The 21,280-nt window shown below is 36.0% G+C and overlaps 1 protein-coding gene across 6 annotated transcripts in view; it reads right to left on the bottom strand.

Annotated features, from left to right (window-relative positions):
- Nucleotides 1-21,280, bottom strand: part of CCDC91 (coiled-coil domain containing 91) — a 121,564-nt gene that overhangs the window by 42,512 nt on the left and 57,772 nt on the right. For 5 of the 6 annotated variants that reach the window (XM_027702516.1, XM_027702512.1, XM_027702517.1 and 2 more), the window contains exons 8-11: nucleotides 17,245-17,352; nucleotides 4,204-4,296; nucleotides 3,962-4,030; nucleotides 2,246-2,413 (exon numbers count right to left, since the gene is read on the bottom strand). In XM_027702516.1, the coding sequence (XP_027558317.1) occupies nucleotides 2,246-2,413; nucleotides 3,962-4,030; nucleotides 4,204-4,296; nucleotides 17,245-17,352 (438 nt within the window). The remainder of the gene's footprint in view (nucleotides 1-2,245; nucleotides 2,414-3,961; nucleotides 4,031-4,203; nucleotides 4,297-17,244; nucleotides 17,353-21,280) is intronic. The other variant, XM_027702514.1, reaches the window with a different exon arrangement.

Raw genomic sequence — 21,280 nt, 5'->3', positions numbered from 1 at the left:
GAAGATAAACTAAAAGAAGAGACTATTAAAAGCAAGTCAGGCTTCCCTTTCCTAGTGTAAATTTCCAAAATCATGGCTTAGTCAGAAAATTCTCTTGAAATAAAAATACTTCTCTTAAGCCTCTTTTTATATGTCTGATACCATAAAGATTATTTTGCATGTTCACTTAGATTCAAAGGCACTAAGTTGTTGCATTACTTGGTACTAAACATAATGACAGTATGAGGTGACAATATTGAAGCAGGAACCATAAAGAATTACACAGCAGAGCATAAAGAACTAAATGAGGCAAGCACTACATGGCCACAATTTTATATTTCATTGTCTAAAACGTTAGACAACTGCAAGAGAGTCAACAGTGCAGTTACAGCTCCAGAAAGAGAAATCTTATAGAAAACAAAATATAAGAGTGTAACTTCATATATACTATACATTTATGTGAAAGAATTCTGGAAATCTTGAGAAAAATCTGCCTTTTTCCCTAATTAAAAATAGGTTAGATATTTGAAAAATGAACCTAACTCAAAGGAGAAACATTTTTTTATTCTTTTTTAATTTATTTTACTTTTTTTTTATTTACAACTGAATAAGAGAAAGTATTCCTGTTACAATCAAAGTTGTCAGAGCTATTCAGCACTAAAAGAGATGGAACTAATGATGGTATTAATGACACAAGATTACATAAAGCACAAGATATTTACAGGACAATTAACCCCAACATTCTCCAACACCTCCAAGTTGTTACAACAGCTTAGTCTGTGTCTCTCCTGCCCCTGGGACACTTAAGATGCTCCCCAAATCCAGAAATACGGAACCCTGGCTGAACTCCTGCACCCACCTATGGGACTCCTGCACCAAAAAGCTTCAGGATTCATCAAAACCCTTCTCAAGCTTCATCACCAAAGTCATCCTCATGTTAATCTCTTCATGTTCCAGAAAATCACTGTATTTTTCTTTACTGCAGTAAAAAACTGCTTTATTGCTCTCCCTTCCATCAACAGGTTCTCTGCACCACTGGTATCAATTCTCACTCTGGAGAGTCAAAATGATTTGTATCTAACTAAACCCCAAAAAATTGTTCTCAGCTTGAATTTATCTTTGAAATCAGCTTTTTAACCTAAAGAAGAGTTTGAGTGCCTGAAGGCTTATTGAAAGTCTTAAAAACTGACATCTTCCCACCTGATACCTTTACATTCAAAAGAAGAAGCCATATAAAAAGTAAAATCACTCTATTCACATTAGAAATGTAGCAATACAGATATAATATTGGCATAGCATCAAAAAACAACTTTTTTGTGCAGCTGATTATGTAGAGTCAATAATTCTGTTTAACACAGGAAAGGGAAATGGGATCCGTTTCCAAGGACTTAATTTTTAAGCTTGTGTGATATGCTATTTTACTTCTATTTTACTTCAAATTCTAAACTTTTATTTTGGTTTGTTTGTTTGTTTGTTTGTTTTTCTTATTCAGGACATAGAATACAGCCATGTCAAATTCCAACACGTGAATGAAACAAAAATTCTTTAAAATTCTGATGACTGTAACATTCAAGTATGTCACCAAGAAATCAGTGAATTTACAGGCTGCTCCTTCAAACATTTCCAGCATCAGAGACTTAGAAAATCAACTTTTGGAATAGTAATTTAACTGCTGTTATAACATATTTAATTTGTAATTCCTAAAATTGCTAAAAGCAACGTTGGGAATGTCCCTCCCATTTTGTGTTAGGTGACATACAATTATAGAAGCACCTCTCTAATGAGTAACTCTAGAAATTCTGGTTCATTACTGGCTTAGGCTTCTGATTTTTATAACCCTCTCCTTATTTTGTACCTGTTCTATAAGGAACACATGTAATATCTTTATTCTTCCACAGGTATAAAAAGTCACCTAAACTGTTTACAGCACAAATGCCACTCTCTGAGTTGGTTCCTTTTGAAGTCAGGGGACAAAACCAAGCACTTAGAGGGCATGATTTATCTCATTTCAATCTGTGGGCCTCTAAGTGTCACAAGAATTTTACTCTTTATGTGTCAGCCTCTCTCCATACACAGTCTAGATGAAAATAAACTAAAAAGATTGCTGTGTATTGCAAAGATCAACTGTGTGCACTGATGAATGACAAGATGTCACAAGGAAATCTAGCACAACATTTGGAAGACGTTGAAATGCAAAAATAAAATACATAAAATAAAATACATAAAATACATATATTTTACCACTGGAAGGGTAAAATATACCAACCTGATTCTGCTTTCTTTGTTCCTCCATGGCTTCCGAAACAGCCTGGGCAATCTTCTCTTTATGATTATCACGTTCTGCTTCCCACATTTTTCTTTCTTCTGCATGAATCTTCCTCCTCTCCTCCTCTACTGCTTTCAGAACAGCTTCCTGCACTGCTTCTTTCTCAGCCTTTCAAACAAATGAGGCACAACCAGATGACCAACACGCCCAACACAAGTGCCTAACTCACATATGTTACCTTCTCCTAATGAGATCTAAGAACTGATAAGATATTGAACATAAGCATTTTCACTTCTGAACTATGAATTTATATTTCTCTGAAGCAGGTATTACCTCTGGACAGTGACTTGTGTAGTTACAGAAAGGAAAAGGGAGTTACAAGTAAGGCTCTTAAATTCCCCCCCTACCAAAAACACAGTATCTCATAACTAGTTTGTTTAGCACAAAAATAATGCAGCAAAACCCACGAAAAAAGAGGCACATCATGGGCCTGCCATGATATTCCTGTGTAGGAGATATTCCTGTTCTTACCTACAAACATCTGAAGTCCCAAAAGTCTGAGTGTTTTCTGTGGCAAAGCAGCCACACAGAGACATCTATCAGCATAACTATTGCATAATATCTACAGCTAAATAATGGCAAACTGAAGTTCAAAATAAGCAAATATGGGCTAAAACCCCCCCACATTTGCAAACCCCTCAGTTTTAATAATCTTACAGGTCATTCCAATGCCCCTTGGAGGTGATTATAGACCTGGGCAAGTGAAGTCAGAAATGGCAAAAAATATGATGTTCATCAGATACCTGCACTTACAAATAAAGCTGTTTCTTGCAATTCACTGGCACTTGATTTTTCACTTAGATATTTAAAAACAGAGTAATTTTTTTTAAAAAAGCCCTATTAAATCAAGGTATTCTACTACACACATTTTCCTGTAGATGTCAACCACGTAACAAATGTTTCTTGTGTTACTGAATGCTATTCAGAGAGGTGCTCAGCTAGTGTTCATATAATACACATAAAAATATACAGAAAATTCTAAAATAGCCTTATGAGCTGCACTAGGTAATATACATCACTAGTTTTCCCAGATCATTACATGCAACTGGATTCTACAACAGTATTAGAAATGAAAGACAGTTTAACATCTACAAAATTACTGTCCTCTACAACAATGCACTTACTAATGAAACAGACAGAAGAAATCATATTTTAGAAGCTGAATACTCACTTTTAGTCAAATATCCACTTAAATAATTGAAAACCTGTTAAAATGTCCCTGTTTTAATGATTTATGAAATCGTTCTCTCCTCATTGAAAACAACCATATTTAACAAAAGTTAAGCAAGACACGATGCTAATTGTCTTACTAAGGTGAAGAGTTGACCTCCTACCCAGCTCTTCAAATCGAGATGCAATGATGCTGAAAGACCACAAAACCAGATATTTAGGCAATACCTGAACTGCAATACTGTGACTTCTTGTCATAAACAACTGAGATGTTATCCCCCACAGGAGTTACACTGGCTCTCTGTATCAAGGCACAGGATATAGCAGATATGTTCATGATTAATAGAATTAGCTTCTCTTAAACATGGATGAGAATGCAGAGTTTGATAAATCTGGTTATGAAATAAAAATGGGTTGCTGAACTCGGTGTTTCTAATGGCACACGTGGAACCCACATTGCACATCTACTAAATTAACAAGAGATACCTCGGCAGCAGCTGCCACAGCCTCCTTACTCCTTTGCCTTTCTTCTTCCAAACATTTGTCCAGCACCTCCTGCAAATGTTACGAAAAATTAAACTGCAATACACAACAGAGGAGTGGCTCAAAATAATTTCAAACTGTCAAAGTGCTTAAGAAAGTTTCCTCTTCCTGTCAATAAATGTGACAGGATCATTCCCATGGTGTTGATCAGACCCCTCTTTTTTTGTTGTAAATGAAAGAAATACCTTGTGCTTTTGTGACTGCTGCATCAAAGCTTCTTCTATCTTTTCTGATAACACTTCCTTCTCTGCTTCTAGAATGTCAAGAAGTCGCTGATGCTATTGGGAGAAAACATTCATATTATTGTAACCACAGTCTGCTGCTAAAACAGATGCAAAAAACTCATCCAAGGTTCCTCAGTTGCTTACAAAATGCCTTTCGATGTAGATTCAGTTAAATTACATAAACAGCACTCCTTTAAATGATTTCATGTAAAGAAAAAAAATACAATAATAAGAAATGTTTAGCTTCCTGAATATCTAATATATGCTCTAAGTCTGAAGAGTATTAGGAAAGAAGTCGAAAAAAGCAACACTTACCCAAATGATACAGATGGTTTAAGCAACACCAAACTTGAAATATTTTAAACAGCTGCAGAATTTAAATCATGCTTTTACTACATCTCAGTTATATGTATAGAGAGCAGAAGACAAATGCATTCTTTCCAACCATTTGTGATGTCATGAACTTTGAAAACCAGGGAGAAAATGGACACTGAAATAAAGTGACCATTTAATCTATATCACAACTCACTTATTTGTTTTTCACTATATAAAGTAGAGCATTTGAAAGATAAAGGTTCTGTCTGTAAGAGCAAAGCTGTTTTTCAAAACTAAAAACTATTACTGGAAATGATTGATGCTAGGTATTTGTCATGAGAGAATTTCTAGCAAGTCAGTACACTTTTTTACATGTTATTCAAGAGATGATATATCATAACCCTAAAGTACAGTATCATTACACAATAATATTTTACAAGATCACCAAAAGGAAAGTTTTACAGTAGAGTTCTTATTAAAATAAGTGTACATAAAGAACATAAATTTTTTACACAAACACTTATGCAGGCAAATACCCCTTTCACCAGAATTTCTAATAAACAGTCATTTCTGTTTCACCAATTTTATTATTTTTTAATTTTAAGTGTCTCTAATGGCAGCTAGAAATACATTACCAAACTGCACTACTATGTTCTGAAAAATATTTTTACATTTGAAGAATAGAAAACTTCTAGACTGCTTTATAAAGTAAAACACCTATCTGCCTTTCCAGGATAAACATGTAAAGAGGCATTTCCTTGTGAATTTACTTAAAATAGGTCTGAATGTGGCAGACATATTCTAATGGAAAACACCTGTGGAAGGAATAGTGAAATTCGTGGTTCTACTTAATGATGTGTAACTCACTTTTCTTGTGGACACAGTATTTTCAGACATTACCTTGAACTATCAGAGCACTTACAGAAATTGCTTTTTTTCCAGTAATTCAAAGGTGAAAAAATGAATGGATTTTATTACCTGAACGATCCCCACGACTCTTCACTTGAGCAACTGCACAAATGTGTTATTCCACAATGGCACAATATAAAACAAACATATGCAAATATTTTCTCAGATGTATCCACAAAGCCTACTAATGTCAAGCAAAAGACTGAATCTTTATTTGCTTGTCAAGAATCAGCGAGGGAGTTTCTAAGGAGAGCTTGTCAGAGAAAATCCCCTCTCTCTTTAAAGCCCCTTCAACAGAACAGCAGTCAGCTTGTTCAAGCATGATGAGAGTTTCTAGACTAAGCCTATCAGCCAGATAATTCCAGTTTGACCATCAGATTTCTGGGTTAGACATGAAGACTGTACCCACATTTCAAGTTGCCAGAGCGGGCCAGCTACGAGATGTATTTCACAACATTCTCTATGGGACCACAATTTTCAGCTTTTAAACTTCAGGGCAGTTTTAAAGTTTTATTTTACATGTAGGTATGAGAAGACATCCAAGCCCATCCTGGAAGTCCTGAAACAATGCAGACATTTGCATTAATACAATATAGAATATTTATACATGGTCAATGGAGAAAACTAATGCCAATCCTCCTTGCTGATAAAAATGGTTTTATGACTACAGCCCTCCATGTCACTGCTCAGCAGTTCACTTTTCATAAACCTGTGGGAGACCCACAATGCTGAAAAATGCAGATATTGGGATCAAAACTTTTTATCATAGAGACACCTGAAAAATCCTGATGTCCCTTGCTGCAAAGAGAATGCACAACTAAATCACAGAATGGTTGGAAGGGACCCTAAAGCTCCCCCCTGCCATGGGCAGGGACACCTTCCACTATCCCAGGTTGCTTCAAGCCCCATCCAACCTGGCCTTGAACACTTCCAGGGATCCAGGGGCAGCCACAGCTTCTTTGACCAACCTCTGCCAGTGTCTGGCCACCCCACAGTAAAGAATCTTTAAAATTCAATTTACTGCTTTTGCTTGAGACTTTTAACTACAAAAAAGTTGCCCAGTAAGTAAACAATTACCATAAAAATGAAGGCTGCTGTGACTGCAGTGTGATTACTTTGACTGAGCAAGGCTCTCCCATCCCCTTGTTAGACCAGATCTCTATGGTATTACATTTGGAGATCTGTGGAATTCACTGACATCCAGCAAGAACTTTATTAAGAATTGTATCTGTTTATAAAAACAGTTCATATTTTTCAAGATAATAGAGGTAAGTACTTGTGAGCATATTTAGAGTGCTTTCAAAAGAAAAGTTAATGACTTCTGCCATAACTCAATGCAACTTACTTTACATTAAATAGCATCCCTACTTCTCATGGAAATACAAAATTTCGAATTTCACAACTGTAAGTCTCTTGCGAAAAGCCTGGTGTGTCCTTTCCTATTGTAATATAAATGCTTATTCATGTGCAATAATCCTCCCATAGATGATTGCCTTCATATCCAAACTTCCAAGAGTTCATATATGATCTCAAATATTGCAACAGCTGCCCATAAAACCTCGTAAAGCAAGATCTCTTGTATTAGACCCAGACAAATACCTGGGAGAACTGTTTATTCGGCTTCAGAATCTCTATTTGGTCACTTTTGCTTTTCAGAGAGAAGCATACCTTAAGCTATTAAATTACATAAATTAGATGAAAAAATAAGTAACCAGAAACAGAGAAAATGGAATAAAATATTGCACAAACTGCTCCTCCTTGAAACAGGTCTTGTGTCCAGAAAGCCCATATGGCAGAGACAGCATGGATATGACATAAAAGCTTCCATTCTGCATGTAATTAATATGCAGTTTAATTCCTTATCAAGCACTTTTTTCCCAAGGTACAATGCCCCACAGTTTTATCAGCCTTCATAGGGAGCCATGGAATCTCCTTGAAAGTTGTGCTTACTCAAATGATGTAAAGCAAGCTTGGTGGTATTATTAACCCATGTTCTAGAAAAGGATGCACCTCAATGCATCTGAATTCCTTACTACAAAGCAGAGTTCTTTCAAGGGCATGTTCAGGGATCTTGGTTATGGATATCACTTGAGCAGGAAATCTGGGAAATTATGGACAGCAAAGGTTTCTGTGCCTTCCCTCTTCTGACAACAACGAGAGAAATTTTAGGATTTCTGTATAATGACAGCAGTTTGACAGATTTAGAAAAAAAGCAGTAATTCAAGGAAATGATTAATGAATGTATGAACAGAATTCCAAGCTCTTAGTTTAAATGTCTCTGCACAGCAAATTATTGTAGCCCCTCTGGAACTATTCTTTAATTAGGGCAATTAGCTTTGCATTTCAGATTTTAATGTAATCTATATACCCTCCAAGAAGAAGTTACTATACCACAGAATCATATGGCAGGTTACATTTCCAGATGTATGAAGAATGACTTTGGAGTCTGGGACTTAATGGCCACAATGAACTTTATAGAGAGTCAGTGCTTCCTCAGCTGGTTTTTCAGATGACTTTCATTAAAGGGAGTTGAAGGTTAAAAACAAACAGAAGGTGACAGTTTCACTTCAGCACTTACACATTCAAGACCTTTCAAGTGCCTTTGTATTTTTAGCTAGCAGGAATAGGATGTTTGAGATTTGTTTACTTGGCTTGCAGATTTTTGTTGAACTGTAGGAAAGGCCTCTTCTTAACCAAAGAAACCATTGCTGAATTAAAGATTGTACACACTGAATTAAATGCCGACAGTTAAGCAGACTTATCTCATAACCCCCTCCCCTTCTCATCAGGAATTAAAGCTACAGGAATGATGTGAGATGGACCAATCTCATTCAGCATTTCCAGTTTACACAGGTAAGAATTATGAACATGTTCCTCTCTCTGTTAGACAGTATTAAAGGAATAAAGGAAGAGTTTTGAGACTTTAAGTACCACTCTGAGCTATATATACACAGAATTTTGATTCCCAAGCATTGGAGAGGCCACTTTCTCTTAGGCTTATCCTGAGATGTGCCTGTCCAGAGGATACTGCCCATGCTCCAAAAAGTAAACCTAACAAAAGCTTTAAAGAAAGAGTGATCTGCCTCCTGTAAGTAGAATAATGAGTTCATCAGACCTAACAGTCCTATGAAAAATATCCAAGTCTCTTCCAGGTTTCCTGTGAAAGCTGTGATGAGGACCTACTCCTGGAGCCTTCCATTTGGAAAAAAAGCACTTAAACCCGTGCAGATTGTCAGACAGTGTCCACCACTTCAAATGGAAGTTGAATTGAGGGTTTCCTTCATCAATCAACAATCCAAGAACCAGAAAGCAGGTAAAAAAAAATTCTAAAAATGGAAACTGATAAAAAGTTATGGCTACAGACGAAAAATAAAACACGTCCTGAACTGGAAATACGATGCACCAATTAGTGTGAGACCAAAATAAATCTCAGTGAAAACTCCAGAGCAACAAGAAAGTTTTCACCCAGCGCAATTTTGCAAGGCTGCACATTCCCACTGTTGTCTGTAAGGCCCAGCAGACAGTGGAACATTATGTAGAGATACTCAGAGAGATGTAATGAACCTTTAGCTTAGGTACAAAAATTGTATAGCTCTTTAATGCATTACTTTACCTGATTTCCACAGCCTAGCACTCTTATTCTTCTTTCTCAAAAAGCTATGTTACCTCCTTTTATCCCTTAGTCAGGGAGTGTAGGGTTAAGAGTTCAAAATTCTGAGCTGCAAAAAATTCTGAAGAGCAAATTCTACTGGGACATGATGACCCGGTGAGACATCAGAGATTTCAAAAAAAAAAAAAAAAAAAGAAGAAGAAAAACCCCAAACTTTTCTAAAAAGTGGTATTCCAAAGTGGAGAGAAACACTAGTGTTTCTAACCTACTCTCTGGAAAGTAGCATGAGAGGGTCAAGAAGAGTCTTGTGAAAATTAACTTAAAACAAAAGGCATTCAAAAATAGGTTATAATGTTTTCCTCCCTGCAAGAAGTTCTCTAGGCAATGGTTCCAAATGAAAATCGTTTGATGTAGATTCAAATATAAATACAGAGGTCCTGTGGTTTTTCTTGATTCCTGTAAAAAAGAAATCAAAAAAATCTTTCTTTTTTTTTTTCCTGGAATGTGAGTCACAGAAGACATTGTAAACAGATTTAATCACAATAGCAACTAGTCAGTCTATTTTGTTATTTTTATATATTCAGTTTATTTCTGAAGAATCGTGACATTTTTCTTTCAGGTAAGTAAAATTTGAAGGATCACACAGTATATCTTTTAAGAACTCATGGAGTGAATGAAATAATGCATGAGATGAGCTATTTTACAACTAAAATGCTGCATTAAAGCTATTAATACTAAATTCTAATTTAGTACAGTTATAATTCCTTCCATATTTCTCTTAATCCTAAACTACAAATTTAAAGTCAAACAGAAAATAGGGTGTCTTGCATGAACTGAAAAGCTTTTTAAAAATATAGTTTCTGGGTCCTGTACTGTTTCATTTAAAAGGAAATGTGTATAGGATTTCATCCACAAATAAGGATACAATTATTTTGCTAAAATAATGGGCCTCCAATTTATGTTTCTGCAGATTGGTTCCTTCTCAGTATTGAGTAAATCACCATGCATGGATCACCAAATTCTGCATGGATAAAATCATTCTCTTAGCTGCTATTCATAGCCTATAGTAGCCAGTTAGATAATAACTCAAAAACAAACCAGCAAAGAACATCGCAGAACAACCAGAGTTAATATGAATATCCTGATACTAAACAGGACCAAAATATCTTGCACTATTTGTAGTATCACTGCAACAAATTAATGGTACTTCCCTCTTTCACAGATCTTTCATCCGAGGAAACAATTTTCACACACTAATGAAATGACACTTGGAACCTTCTTTTAATGACATCATGGCAAAAACCAGTTTGTTGGGACATTGATGTGTCCAATTCACCCTCAGTGAATGACCAGTTTTTCTTGTCACAAATATCTACTGAACTTTTTAATCTAATGAAACTGCATTGTAGTAGTTTAATAGAAAAAAAAACAGGCATAATCTCACCTCCAGGATTTTATTTTTTTTTTGGTACCTTCATTACATACGAACATAGAACTATCCCCATCCCTCAAGACGCGGCAAAAATTATCTTCAGAAACGTCCAGCAAATGTTTCATCACTTCATTCACCAGCAGGAATAACAAACCACTGGATGGGGCTTTTTAAGACCTCACCAATTCAAAATCCCTTCACCTATTTCAACAAAGTCCTACTTTTATTTCTGTCTCTCATGAAGGAAACTAACAGCAGGAAGAAATAACACAGGTCATGGGAAACAGTATTATCGGCGTGAGAGGAAGGTGACGCAACAAAAACACACAGTCAGAGCATCATGATGTTGTAATGTTATCAAAATATTCCCGCTTCTACCTACATCCTATCCAAAATATTACCCTGAGGGAAAAAGGTGACCTTATTTAAACACTAACAGTGGCTTTCTGCTCCTCTAAAAAGACTGGCTACATTTAGCAGCATGTTCTTTTATCCTGCACCTTTTCTTCCCCACTGCTAAACTCTGTCTGAGTCAAATGACAAGATCTGGTAACTGCAACTGGTTTCTTACACTGTCCTCACTATCTGTGGCATCTGAGTGTTTGGCAGTGCAAGGTGGAAAATCTGCCTGAAGAATTCCAACATCTGCTACATATTTCCACTTCCTCAAATTATAACTTATTACTGCATGGTTGAACTGTATCTTTTTGCCAGTTTGAGGTCCAAGGGGCCAACAAAGCAGCAAAGCTTTTCTAAGAGAAAGCTCAGGAATCAGCAAAACATTATTAAACCAGAAAAGTTAAAACAGTAGTGAATATAAAGAAAAATTATAATAGCAGTAATAAAATAACTAAGAATATACTTGTACTCAGCATCACAAAGACAGTGTGTAAACTGTACAATTTGAGGCACATCAGAGGTTGAAACTAAGCTTAAAACTTTTTGCTGCATAAGTGCTTCATTGTTTTTATAAATAAAGTAAGAAGCTATATAAAGGCATCTAATAATGAAAATACTTTTCTTGGAAAGAGTACATAGTAATAGAGACTACTAAAAAACCCACAGACTTTGAGGTCCTGGGGATACAGAGATAAGGAACTTCATAAAAATATGAAGAAGAATAAAAAGTATCAATTACTCCTTCTATTTTGTTATCTAATTCATTTCACAGCCTGTAGGAGTTCTCACCAAATTGGTCCATCTATCAGGAAAACTTAAAGGAAAGGAACTCCTAAAACACAAACAATATAATTAATGTTCAGTAATGGAAGACAGCAAAACAGAAGAAAAACAATTTTTTTTTCAACAACAGCTGACAGAAAAATAGTTGAGGAGAAAACTCATACTAATATTACTTAGCTGTTCAGTATTGACAAGAGCTGATGGTTTGCATTCATAACAAGCAATGAAGGTTTCAGGGTAGCTAGTTATATAAGCAAAAGACAGAGAGGGGAGAAAAAAAACAGCTCTAAAGAGCTGTTCTCAAGTGCAACTTGACAAATCCAAGAAAGCAAAATGTAATTTCCAAATAACGTTTTTGGTTGAGACTCTGAAAGTATCCTTGGCTGAGTTAGCAGGGCAAAGGGACTGCAAAATCATCCTCCAACTAGCATGTGATAGTGGGTATATTGAAATGAAGTTAAAGGACCCTCTGAAGGGTTTACATTTTTGTTTTTTAATAGATATGCCTTTTTGGACCTCAGCAATGTAACTTTTACTTTGGGAGGCAAATAATGAGCAACACTGGATACAAAGTCAATACATATACAAGGAAAACACAGAGCAGAGATACCTCAGACTTTTTATTTTAATTCTCTCTATATACGAAGGTACATTGAGGTATTATGGATTTAGGAATAAATTACTCAAATTGGGAACAGGATTCTAATAAATAATACATAATCAGGAACCACCAGGGAAGTTCTGAGAAAGTGTAACTTTGCTCTTGGCAGAAGAGCAGCAGACCTGGAAAGACACATCTTGATGAATTATGTGGAAGTGACATAGATGAAAATGTAACAGGAACGACTGATAGGAAGTACTTGGTTTTGAAGGGAATGAATAAACAGATATTTCCACAGCAGCAAACTATGAGATATCTGAGAACTGAGAGGAAATGTCCAAAGAAGGGGACATGGTAAGTACTCTCAAGAATTTCCAAACCTATCATAGTTGGCATTAATGAACCAGAAAGGTTATGCCCACCACAGTCCTCATTTTTTCATCAGTCTGCAAGTCTGGATTACTACTCTCACTGCAAAAATTGGCTAATGTCTCCTAAAAGTGCAAATATTCACAATTCTCTAAGAATCTAGTTTGCATATGCTCCCTTCAAGATCAGGCATTAAGTAGATTCCACAATTACTACCTACAGATGGGAAAAACATAGAACCTCTTTTGTTTACAAGAGGACAAAAAAAAAAAAAGAAGTCAAAGTTCACAAAATAAGGATTATTATAGACACATGCTGCACATTATGAGTAGATATAAAAACAATATTTGAAATCATAGAAAATTATACCTCCTGACTAGGGGACTAAGTTGAATGAAATAAACATTTTCCCTGGCATACAAACAATCACTTGCTATATAAGAAAATCACTTTTTACATTTGACATTTTAGGAATTTTGGGGGGACACAGTGGTAGTTTTCACAAAAAGTTATGCAAAACACACCAAAATGCATCATTCAAATACTGGTACCTACCAACATTCCAGCAGCTCTGACTATTGTCACTCCAGTTTTCTGCTTGTCCTCAAGCACTTCTTGAAAGCATCACAAACTTTAAAAAACTGAGTTCCAGGAAATGGAACTTCTATTCTGACTGACCTTTCAGCAAATTATTTTCAAACTGGAGATAAACCAGTACTTCTCTAAGTGTGCCTCGAAAAAAGGGCAAAAGATTTCATGCACCATCCAACAGACTTTGAACCACTATTTGTCATACAAATGACAGCCAGCTTCATGATAGGGTGGAAAAGAATTAAAGACATGGAGGTAACTACTTATCTTAAATGTTGCATCTACAAACACAAGATTTGTTTCACAGCATAACATAAAATCATCACAAAAAATACCAATGTGCAAAAGTGCAAGAGGAAGCATTTAACTGAGTTCCTGAGTACTTTCCTTTTTGTGTGACACTCCCAGTACTGTTCTGTCTCAGCAATTACACTCCTTTGGCTTCTTAAACCATGGAAAAGAATTCAGCACATAATATACACATATGCTCTTTATACAGAGGAAAACTTCAGGCCACACATCCTTAAGGCACAACCTTAAGGGTTAACCAAGAAGAAAAAAAGCAGCTCAGCCCAGGAAAGGATGCAACTGAACTACAGAATTAAATACTTCTAGTCCTTGTCTTTCTTCATTCTTCTTTTACATGAATCAAAATGGAAAATATGAGACCAACATAATTAAGGGCCACAGTAAAATATATCCCCCTTAACTACATTCAAGCATGAAAACACTACACAGAATGTCCAGTTGTACCTCTGATTAATATTGTTTAGTCAGGAAGACACAGAGGAAATCAGGAATATCATCAAGCCATAATTTAAGATGGAAATGTGTGCTCTGAGACTCACTTCACATATATTTTAATCCCTCCCCATCCAAGAACTCCTGCTTCACACTGTTTAGAAGACAGTAAGGAAAGAGATCATCAAGATAAGGAAAGAAAAGTGCAAGATAAATGAAGGGAAAATGATTTATCATAAATGTGATTTTGTGCAGGTATTTAACGCTTTATTTTACTTTAATACACAGATCATTGACTGCTTTAAGAAGAATAAAAAAATCTATCTCGAAATCTACCTTTATATAGTCCCATTTTTAACATCATCTACTTTGAATAGTGAGAGAAATTTCTGAGTATTCAAAAACAATTAAAAAGTTTTATGATTGAGTTTTCCAGCATGTATTTTCACACAGCACGTGAGTCAAACCACAAAACCAAAGCTGGTGTTGTTTTCAGAAGGCAACATCAAATGTTTGTGTCTCAGAAAAAAAAATAAGGATGAAATTTGTGATTTCCCAACTTGTAATAAACTCATAGGGGTTTTCCAATGACATTTTCTGATATCCTCAAAAGCTAGGAATGTAAAACTGACGTGCACAGCTTTCCTAAAAATTCAGTGTATGACATCAATTTTTGGCACAGAGGAGAAGAGTTCTCTTGTCCTGTTCATTGATTAAGGATATCAGGACACTGGAGCCCTTGAATAAGTCACAAGAATGCCTGGTTTGCTTTTTCAAATGTTGGCATCATAGAATCACCAGATGGTCTGAGTTGGAAGGAACCTTAAAGATCATCCAGTTCCAACCCCCCTGCCATGGGCAGGGACACCTTCCACTAGCCCAGGTAGCTCAGAGCCCCATCCAACCTGGCCTTGGACACTTCCAGGGATGGGGCAGCCACAGCTTCTCTGGGCAACCTGTGCCAGGGCCTCCCCACCCTCACAGGGAAGAATTTCTTCCTAATATCCAATCTAACCCTCCTCTCTGTCAGTTTGAAGCCATTCCCCCTTGTCCTTGTAAAGGACCTTTACAGGTCCTTGGAAATAAGTCTCTCTCCATCTTCCTTTTAGACTCCCTTCAGGTACTGGAGGGCCAAAGAGATTAGGAAGAAAGCATGAGAAAGGATTTATCACATGAGATAAAATGGCAGGAAATTTAAAAGGAATGGGAAATGAGAACAAAAAACTATGTGGGTTGACAATTTTTTTGTGGGCTTTAAACTTTGAAGGCAAAATACTGCTTGTAAGGCAAGAGCATTAGAAGGGAACAAAAAAAAGATGTGATGTTTGCTTAGAGAAGATACTTGCAGTGTGTGACTTCTGCTCCACCAAAAAAAATTCTTTACAGTGATAGAAATACTCATAACTCTCCATGTAAAGGTGGCTATGCATGTACAATCCCATAACAGAATATTAAGCTATTTGGTGTGTAAACATTAGCAGTAATGTCATCAATCTCAAATCACCCAACAAAGTGATTTGAACAAAAAGAAATGTTAAACAAGCACCAAAACATACATTTAAGAATAGATGTATTCAAAAAGAATAAAACCATACTACCCATTTCTCAGATCTCTTCCAACAAAGATTTATGAGTGAACAAAATTTGCCAGTATAAATCCCACTTATTTAAACCTGATAGTTCTACCACCAATACCCACAATTGTCCATTTGATTAGGCTTCAAAATCCCAGTCTCATGTAACAATTAAATGTGAAAAACCTTAAATTAGTTGAATGAGAAATGACTTGGAAGTTTGTGAACAAAATTTATACGTATTCTGAGATTCAAAGGGGGTGTTAAATGTCGACATGATGTGAACTGGACACTGTTATGTCACAACTACTCTCCTATCCTAAGACCACAACAGTTCCTTTACATTGCCGGTTCTCCCCAGGTAAATCTGAACCTCCTGAACATGTTTACACATTTCTGTCCCTCTTTTGGGTTTTGATGCAAATGTAACAGATCACGGGTGCAAATTTTAGCTCAATCTATACGTACACTCTCAAAAGTCCTCCTATGACACTTCCAGATTTCATGAGATTCACTGCTTTTTAACATTCAGAAAGTGACACCAAGCCAGTAAATGATATGTTCATTTGAATAACACAAAACATTTTCCTAAAATTAATTTTTCCTTGCTTTTAAGGCATAGCATTTAATAACTGTAATTCTCTGCAATAAACTCCTCATTCACGATGGAGTAGATTTCTCCAGATTATTACATCTTTCCTCAATACTGTTTACACAGATGCTTTTATATTTAATACATGCCTGCATTAAAAGTTAATTGGTATGGTCAGAGCAGTTGCATGGTCTTGAAACACTTTTGGAAATGATGGAGTGCTTCAAGTGGACTTTTGATGCATTTAGATCTGACATATGCCAAGAAAATAGAAAAAATATTATCCTTTGTATTTTTAGCTGAACTGTTGCTAACAGTACTTAAAAGGTAACTGTGAATTGCAATGTAAACAACTTCAGGGTGCTATTAGAATATTAGCTTTTTCTTTCTTTTAAACTTCTATACTAATGGTCATTATTATTTTGATTCAAGAGCTGTACTTAAGTCAAACCAAGATCCTATTGAGAGTAAAACAGCTTTACACTGTTCAGATACTCAACAGCAATTGATGTGATTTCAAACACTTGCTATGCAGTGTATTTTTACTCAAGTCATGGTAAGTGAACCAATTTACACCTATTATATATATAGAATATAATATTTCTGGATATTATATAATTCCTCATAGCTAGCTTTTAATTTTTTTAGATAAGATTTCCATGAAATAAAAATGGGGGTGGACAGCAGATGTTTGTGTCTGTCACCGAAGAACTATCAAAAAATTTGGATCAAAAATTCCTGCAAATCCCATACAATTTTAACTACATAAATTAAAAATGACTGCATGGTTTCTCTGAGACCACAGAAAATGGCAGCTGTTAAAGGAGTAAGTATTAAGTTGATCCGAGACTTTTTCTCAGTGCTAAACATTTTTGAATCTGCTCTAAGCAGGTTTCAGTGATACAGATGAGGAGTCCTTATTTATTTTGCATTTTTAAATACTTGTGTTTACTGGTAGGCTCAGGACTCGAGGCGAAAGATTGATTATTTTCTTTGGGGATCATATATGTTAATATTTTTTTCAAACAGAAAAGAGCTGAAACTGAGAGAAAATCACGAAGGTTTTTTGCATGTGCACATCCATACCTGAGCATTAAGAAGCTCTTCACATTTGTGAGAGTGTTTTTCAATTGCTAGTATATACTGCTTTTCAATAGCTGCTTCTTGCTGCTGAACTGTAGATTGTAGCAGTGCCTGCAAAAAGAAAGCACAGAATATTCAAGAAAGATATAACTGGGATGTTTATTGGTAACTGCAGATCCACTAAGACTTGTCCATAACCAGAATGTGGAATGCTGTTATAAATTTGGAATGTGCAACTATTAAAGTACCTTTCTGTGTAACACTACCTTATTTTCAGTCCGGACTAACATTTTTTGGATCTCAGATTTCTTATACAGACTGCCTAAAAGACAGCAGCACACAGAAGATAGAGAGGGAGAGTATTTCTGTTAAATATACTCAGTTTAGTGGGACCACACAAGAAGAGAAGCTTATGAAAGCTGCTGAAGAAAAAGAAAAAAAAAAAAAAGCCAGACATATTTCCCTGGCTGACAAAACTCCACATCCTCTCGGCACTGTGTAAGATCCCATGGGCCAAGCATGATCTTCACAACCACAAGTCAAGTAAAAGCAGATGGAAATTCTGAGTAACTGAAAACATAAAAGAACGCCCCCCCAGGATGTTCACACTCCAATGTGAAGCAGTGGAAGTCGAAGTGTGGAGAGTCAAAGCTACCAAGGCAGTCACAGAGAGATGCTGCGATGGGGAACTCTGTGTGCGAGCACGTGTGTGTGTGTGCACGTGTGTGAACTCACACACGCCTGGCTCAGCTCTGCAGAGCTTCTGAACGCAAAAAGAGAGAGACAAAAAATTTAAGACACGCAAAAAACCAAGTTACTGCTTGAGGAATTACGCTCACGGTGCTGTTCTAACGCGGGACTTACCCAACTCGTGCCACACAAGTCTTTTTCCCTGATATTATAAAACATCCACGCCACTTTTCAAATATTCTTCAGGCTATTTATGCACAACGTAGCAAACTATTTTTAACTAGTAATCCATACAGAGGAGTAGTCAAAATGACTGTGTAAGTTAAAACAGACGTAAGTTTTGCAGAAAACAGACCTTTGGCCTAAATGCAGACGAAGAAAAAAAAAATCGCATCTTTCAGGTAGTCTTTATTTTAGAGATATATTTCATTCATGGAACACAAGACACACATTAAATAAAATTTTGTATACTTTTAAAAAAACAAACAAAAGTGTATAAAAAAATAAAATCTTCTGACAATTTTTGAACTAACTTTTCAAATTTTCCACTAACTGCCCTCCTTACACTGTTCTTCAGTCATGTTATAGTATGGCAGCAGTTTTCAGCACAAGTTCACTGATTTAAAAGGTTAAAAATTGTGCTTAACATATACTTTAATCAAAGTGTAAGAATACACTGACTGGTGTTTGCAGGGGATTTCTCTAACCATAGGTTTACTTTCAAAAAAAGCCAATTTATTTCCAACTAAATTTATTTCTTTCATTGATAGAAATTCGAGCAATCGGAATAAACTCACTTCTCAAAGAAGTACAACTTCTATATATGAAACTTTAGATACTAAATCTCCCTCTGTATAAAATAGAATTGCCACATATCACTGGTACAAATTAAGCCTGTACTTTGGGGTATGGGTTCTTTTTTTGCCAAAACTATTGTGGCAAGAAATGTTTCATGTAACTGGTACAAAAGAAAATAAAAAATTCTGATATTAGGCAAAACAGTAACAGAATTGTCATTAAGCTGCAATGGCATTTCTTGCTCATGCCAAGGGTTGAGTCACTTTCTGCACTTTGCTATGTAAACTTTACTGGCAACTGTTAAAATCCTATTAAATGGCATAAAGAACTTTCAGTTTTCAAGGAAATAATTATTATTCATTGGATGGCACGTAGAGGTTGTTAAATTTTTAAATTTAATTTATTATTACTATTTTTCTTTTTAGAAACAAAAGCCTTCTTTTTCTATCATACACACTAGTAACACAGTTTAAATAGTACCACAGGACCGATCCTTTATTTGACTATTCCACTTGTTGGCCAAGTAAGGAGGAGGAGAGAAAACTCCTCCTATGTAGCACAGTGTTTCCAAGAATCAGGTTTCTTGATGAGAAATGCAGAAGAGGGGCAAGATATCCATCCAAAGCTTTGGAAAATTTCAAGATAATCAACTACTCCAATTACTAATTAAAAAAAAAATAATTTACTGATTTACCCACTGAACTAAAACATACATTTGGCTACTCGATGATAGGCATCTCTAATATGAGAGTTACAACTTTCTTCAATGCAATGACACTAAAATCTTGTCATTAATTGCTATTCTGGGCAACTACTCAATGCTGAAGAACCACTTTCTTCCTTAATTAATTACATGACTATCCTGGTGGGCTGATGTTCCAGAAACCTATGGCCAGTGACCTGATATCAAGCTGGCATTCTTGAAGCAGACTCCTTTTAATGGCTCACTGAATCATTTCAATAAGGTTACAGCAGAATGTGGCCCATGGCACCTGTTGCATGAAGTCAAAAGGTAGGATTTCAATATGGGTGCTCTTGTTAATTAATTAATCCTTCTATGTACCGTGCGATGAACTTCCTTGGCACTGGGTGGCAAGGGTCATCACAGAATCACAGAATCATGGAATGTTAAGGGTTGGAAAGGACCTCAAAGATCATCTCATTCCAACTCCCTGCCATGGGCAGAGACACCTTCCACTAGACCAGGTTTTTCAGACCCCAATCCAACCTGGCCTTGGACACTTCCAGGGACAGGGAAGTCATAACATGCTCCTCTCATCTTAACAGGACTAAACCCTATTGAATTTAACAAAAAAGAAAAATTAGGAGCCTTCATACTGCCTCAGTCCTGACCTTCACAAAGCTCTTGAACCATTACAGATGAAGCCAAACTAAAATTTCAGAGATTTGTTGATTATAGTTCTTATTCTAATATCCATATCCCGTGGGTTTTGTGAGTTAAGCAGCCTTTACAGTGCAAGGAATGACAATATTTGAATTGTAGAATGTGTTAGAACCTTGTAGATCCTTGCAAGAGTGGGAGGTGGAACATATTCTAGTGCCTGTAAACAATATGTTTTAGTTGTATGACAAAGTAATTTAAATGTTAGAATTTATTTGGGAGAAGTTCTATGTTCTACTTGCTATTTTACCACTTGGAAATTATTCATATTCCCAATGCACATTATACTCCATCACCAAACTGTCTTGGGTTTTCTGTTCATTGTTTCTGGACATATATTCATGACCAGCTCTGGGGAGGTTTTTAAAGAACAAATTCACATTGTCAACGGGAAAGCTAAGGAGTAACACATGGATGCTCATATTTAACAGGAACAGTGGGGCTGCTCCCAGAGAATGGCCCAAATAACAGGACTTGTAGGACAACAATGACAGCAAATCAAGTCATCTTCTAAAGCTTCAACTATCAGAAACATTTTTAGCCACTCAAGAAATCCTCTTTCTTCCCCCCTCCTAACCCAAAAAAGCTATCAGAGAATTGATCCTGCTTTTCCTTCGATACTCAAAAATGCCTGGTGGCTTCTCACAGAACAAAGAGACTGAAACAACTTAAGAATAAGTTGTCTACAGAGTCTTCATATTCATTTTAGTTTGATGTGTATAAAAATCACAGAAATCATTATTTCCTCAAACTGTTATAAAAATCTTCCCAGATTTAAATGACAGAACAAAATATTTTTAAATTAAACCAAGTAAACTACGTAAATTAGTCTGAACCTGTTTGAGCTCAGATAAAGAACTAACCTTATCTTTAAGTTTCATACCTTAGAATAATTGTAGAAGACCCTGAATTGAAACTAGATCCAGCCATCATAATAAGATCCATAATCACCTTGGGGCATCCTCAAGGGAATAAACATCTTTTAATTACATGCTTTAGCAATGGGCAGAGAATTAAGTAGCCCTGGAATGTAATTGACAGCACACTACCTGTATGATGGGAATATTAGAGACCTGCATCCCTGCCTGCAGACCAGAGAATAAAACATTGTACTGTACCCAATAGGAGAAGAAAAGCTTAAATATCAGA

The sequence above is a fragment of the Neopelma chrysocephalum genome, unplaced genomic scaffold (genome assembly GCF_003984885.1).
Source record: "Neopelma chrysocephalum unplaced genomic scaffold, ASM398488v2 Primary Assembly neopelma1_188, whole genome shotgun sequence".
NCBI classification, from domain to species: Eukaryota; Metazoa; Chordata; class Aves; order Passeriformes; family Pipridae; genus Neopelma; species Neopelma chrysocephalum.
This window is presented reverse-complemented; position numbering and strand designations above follow the sequence as displayed.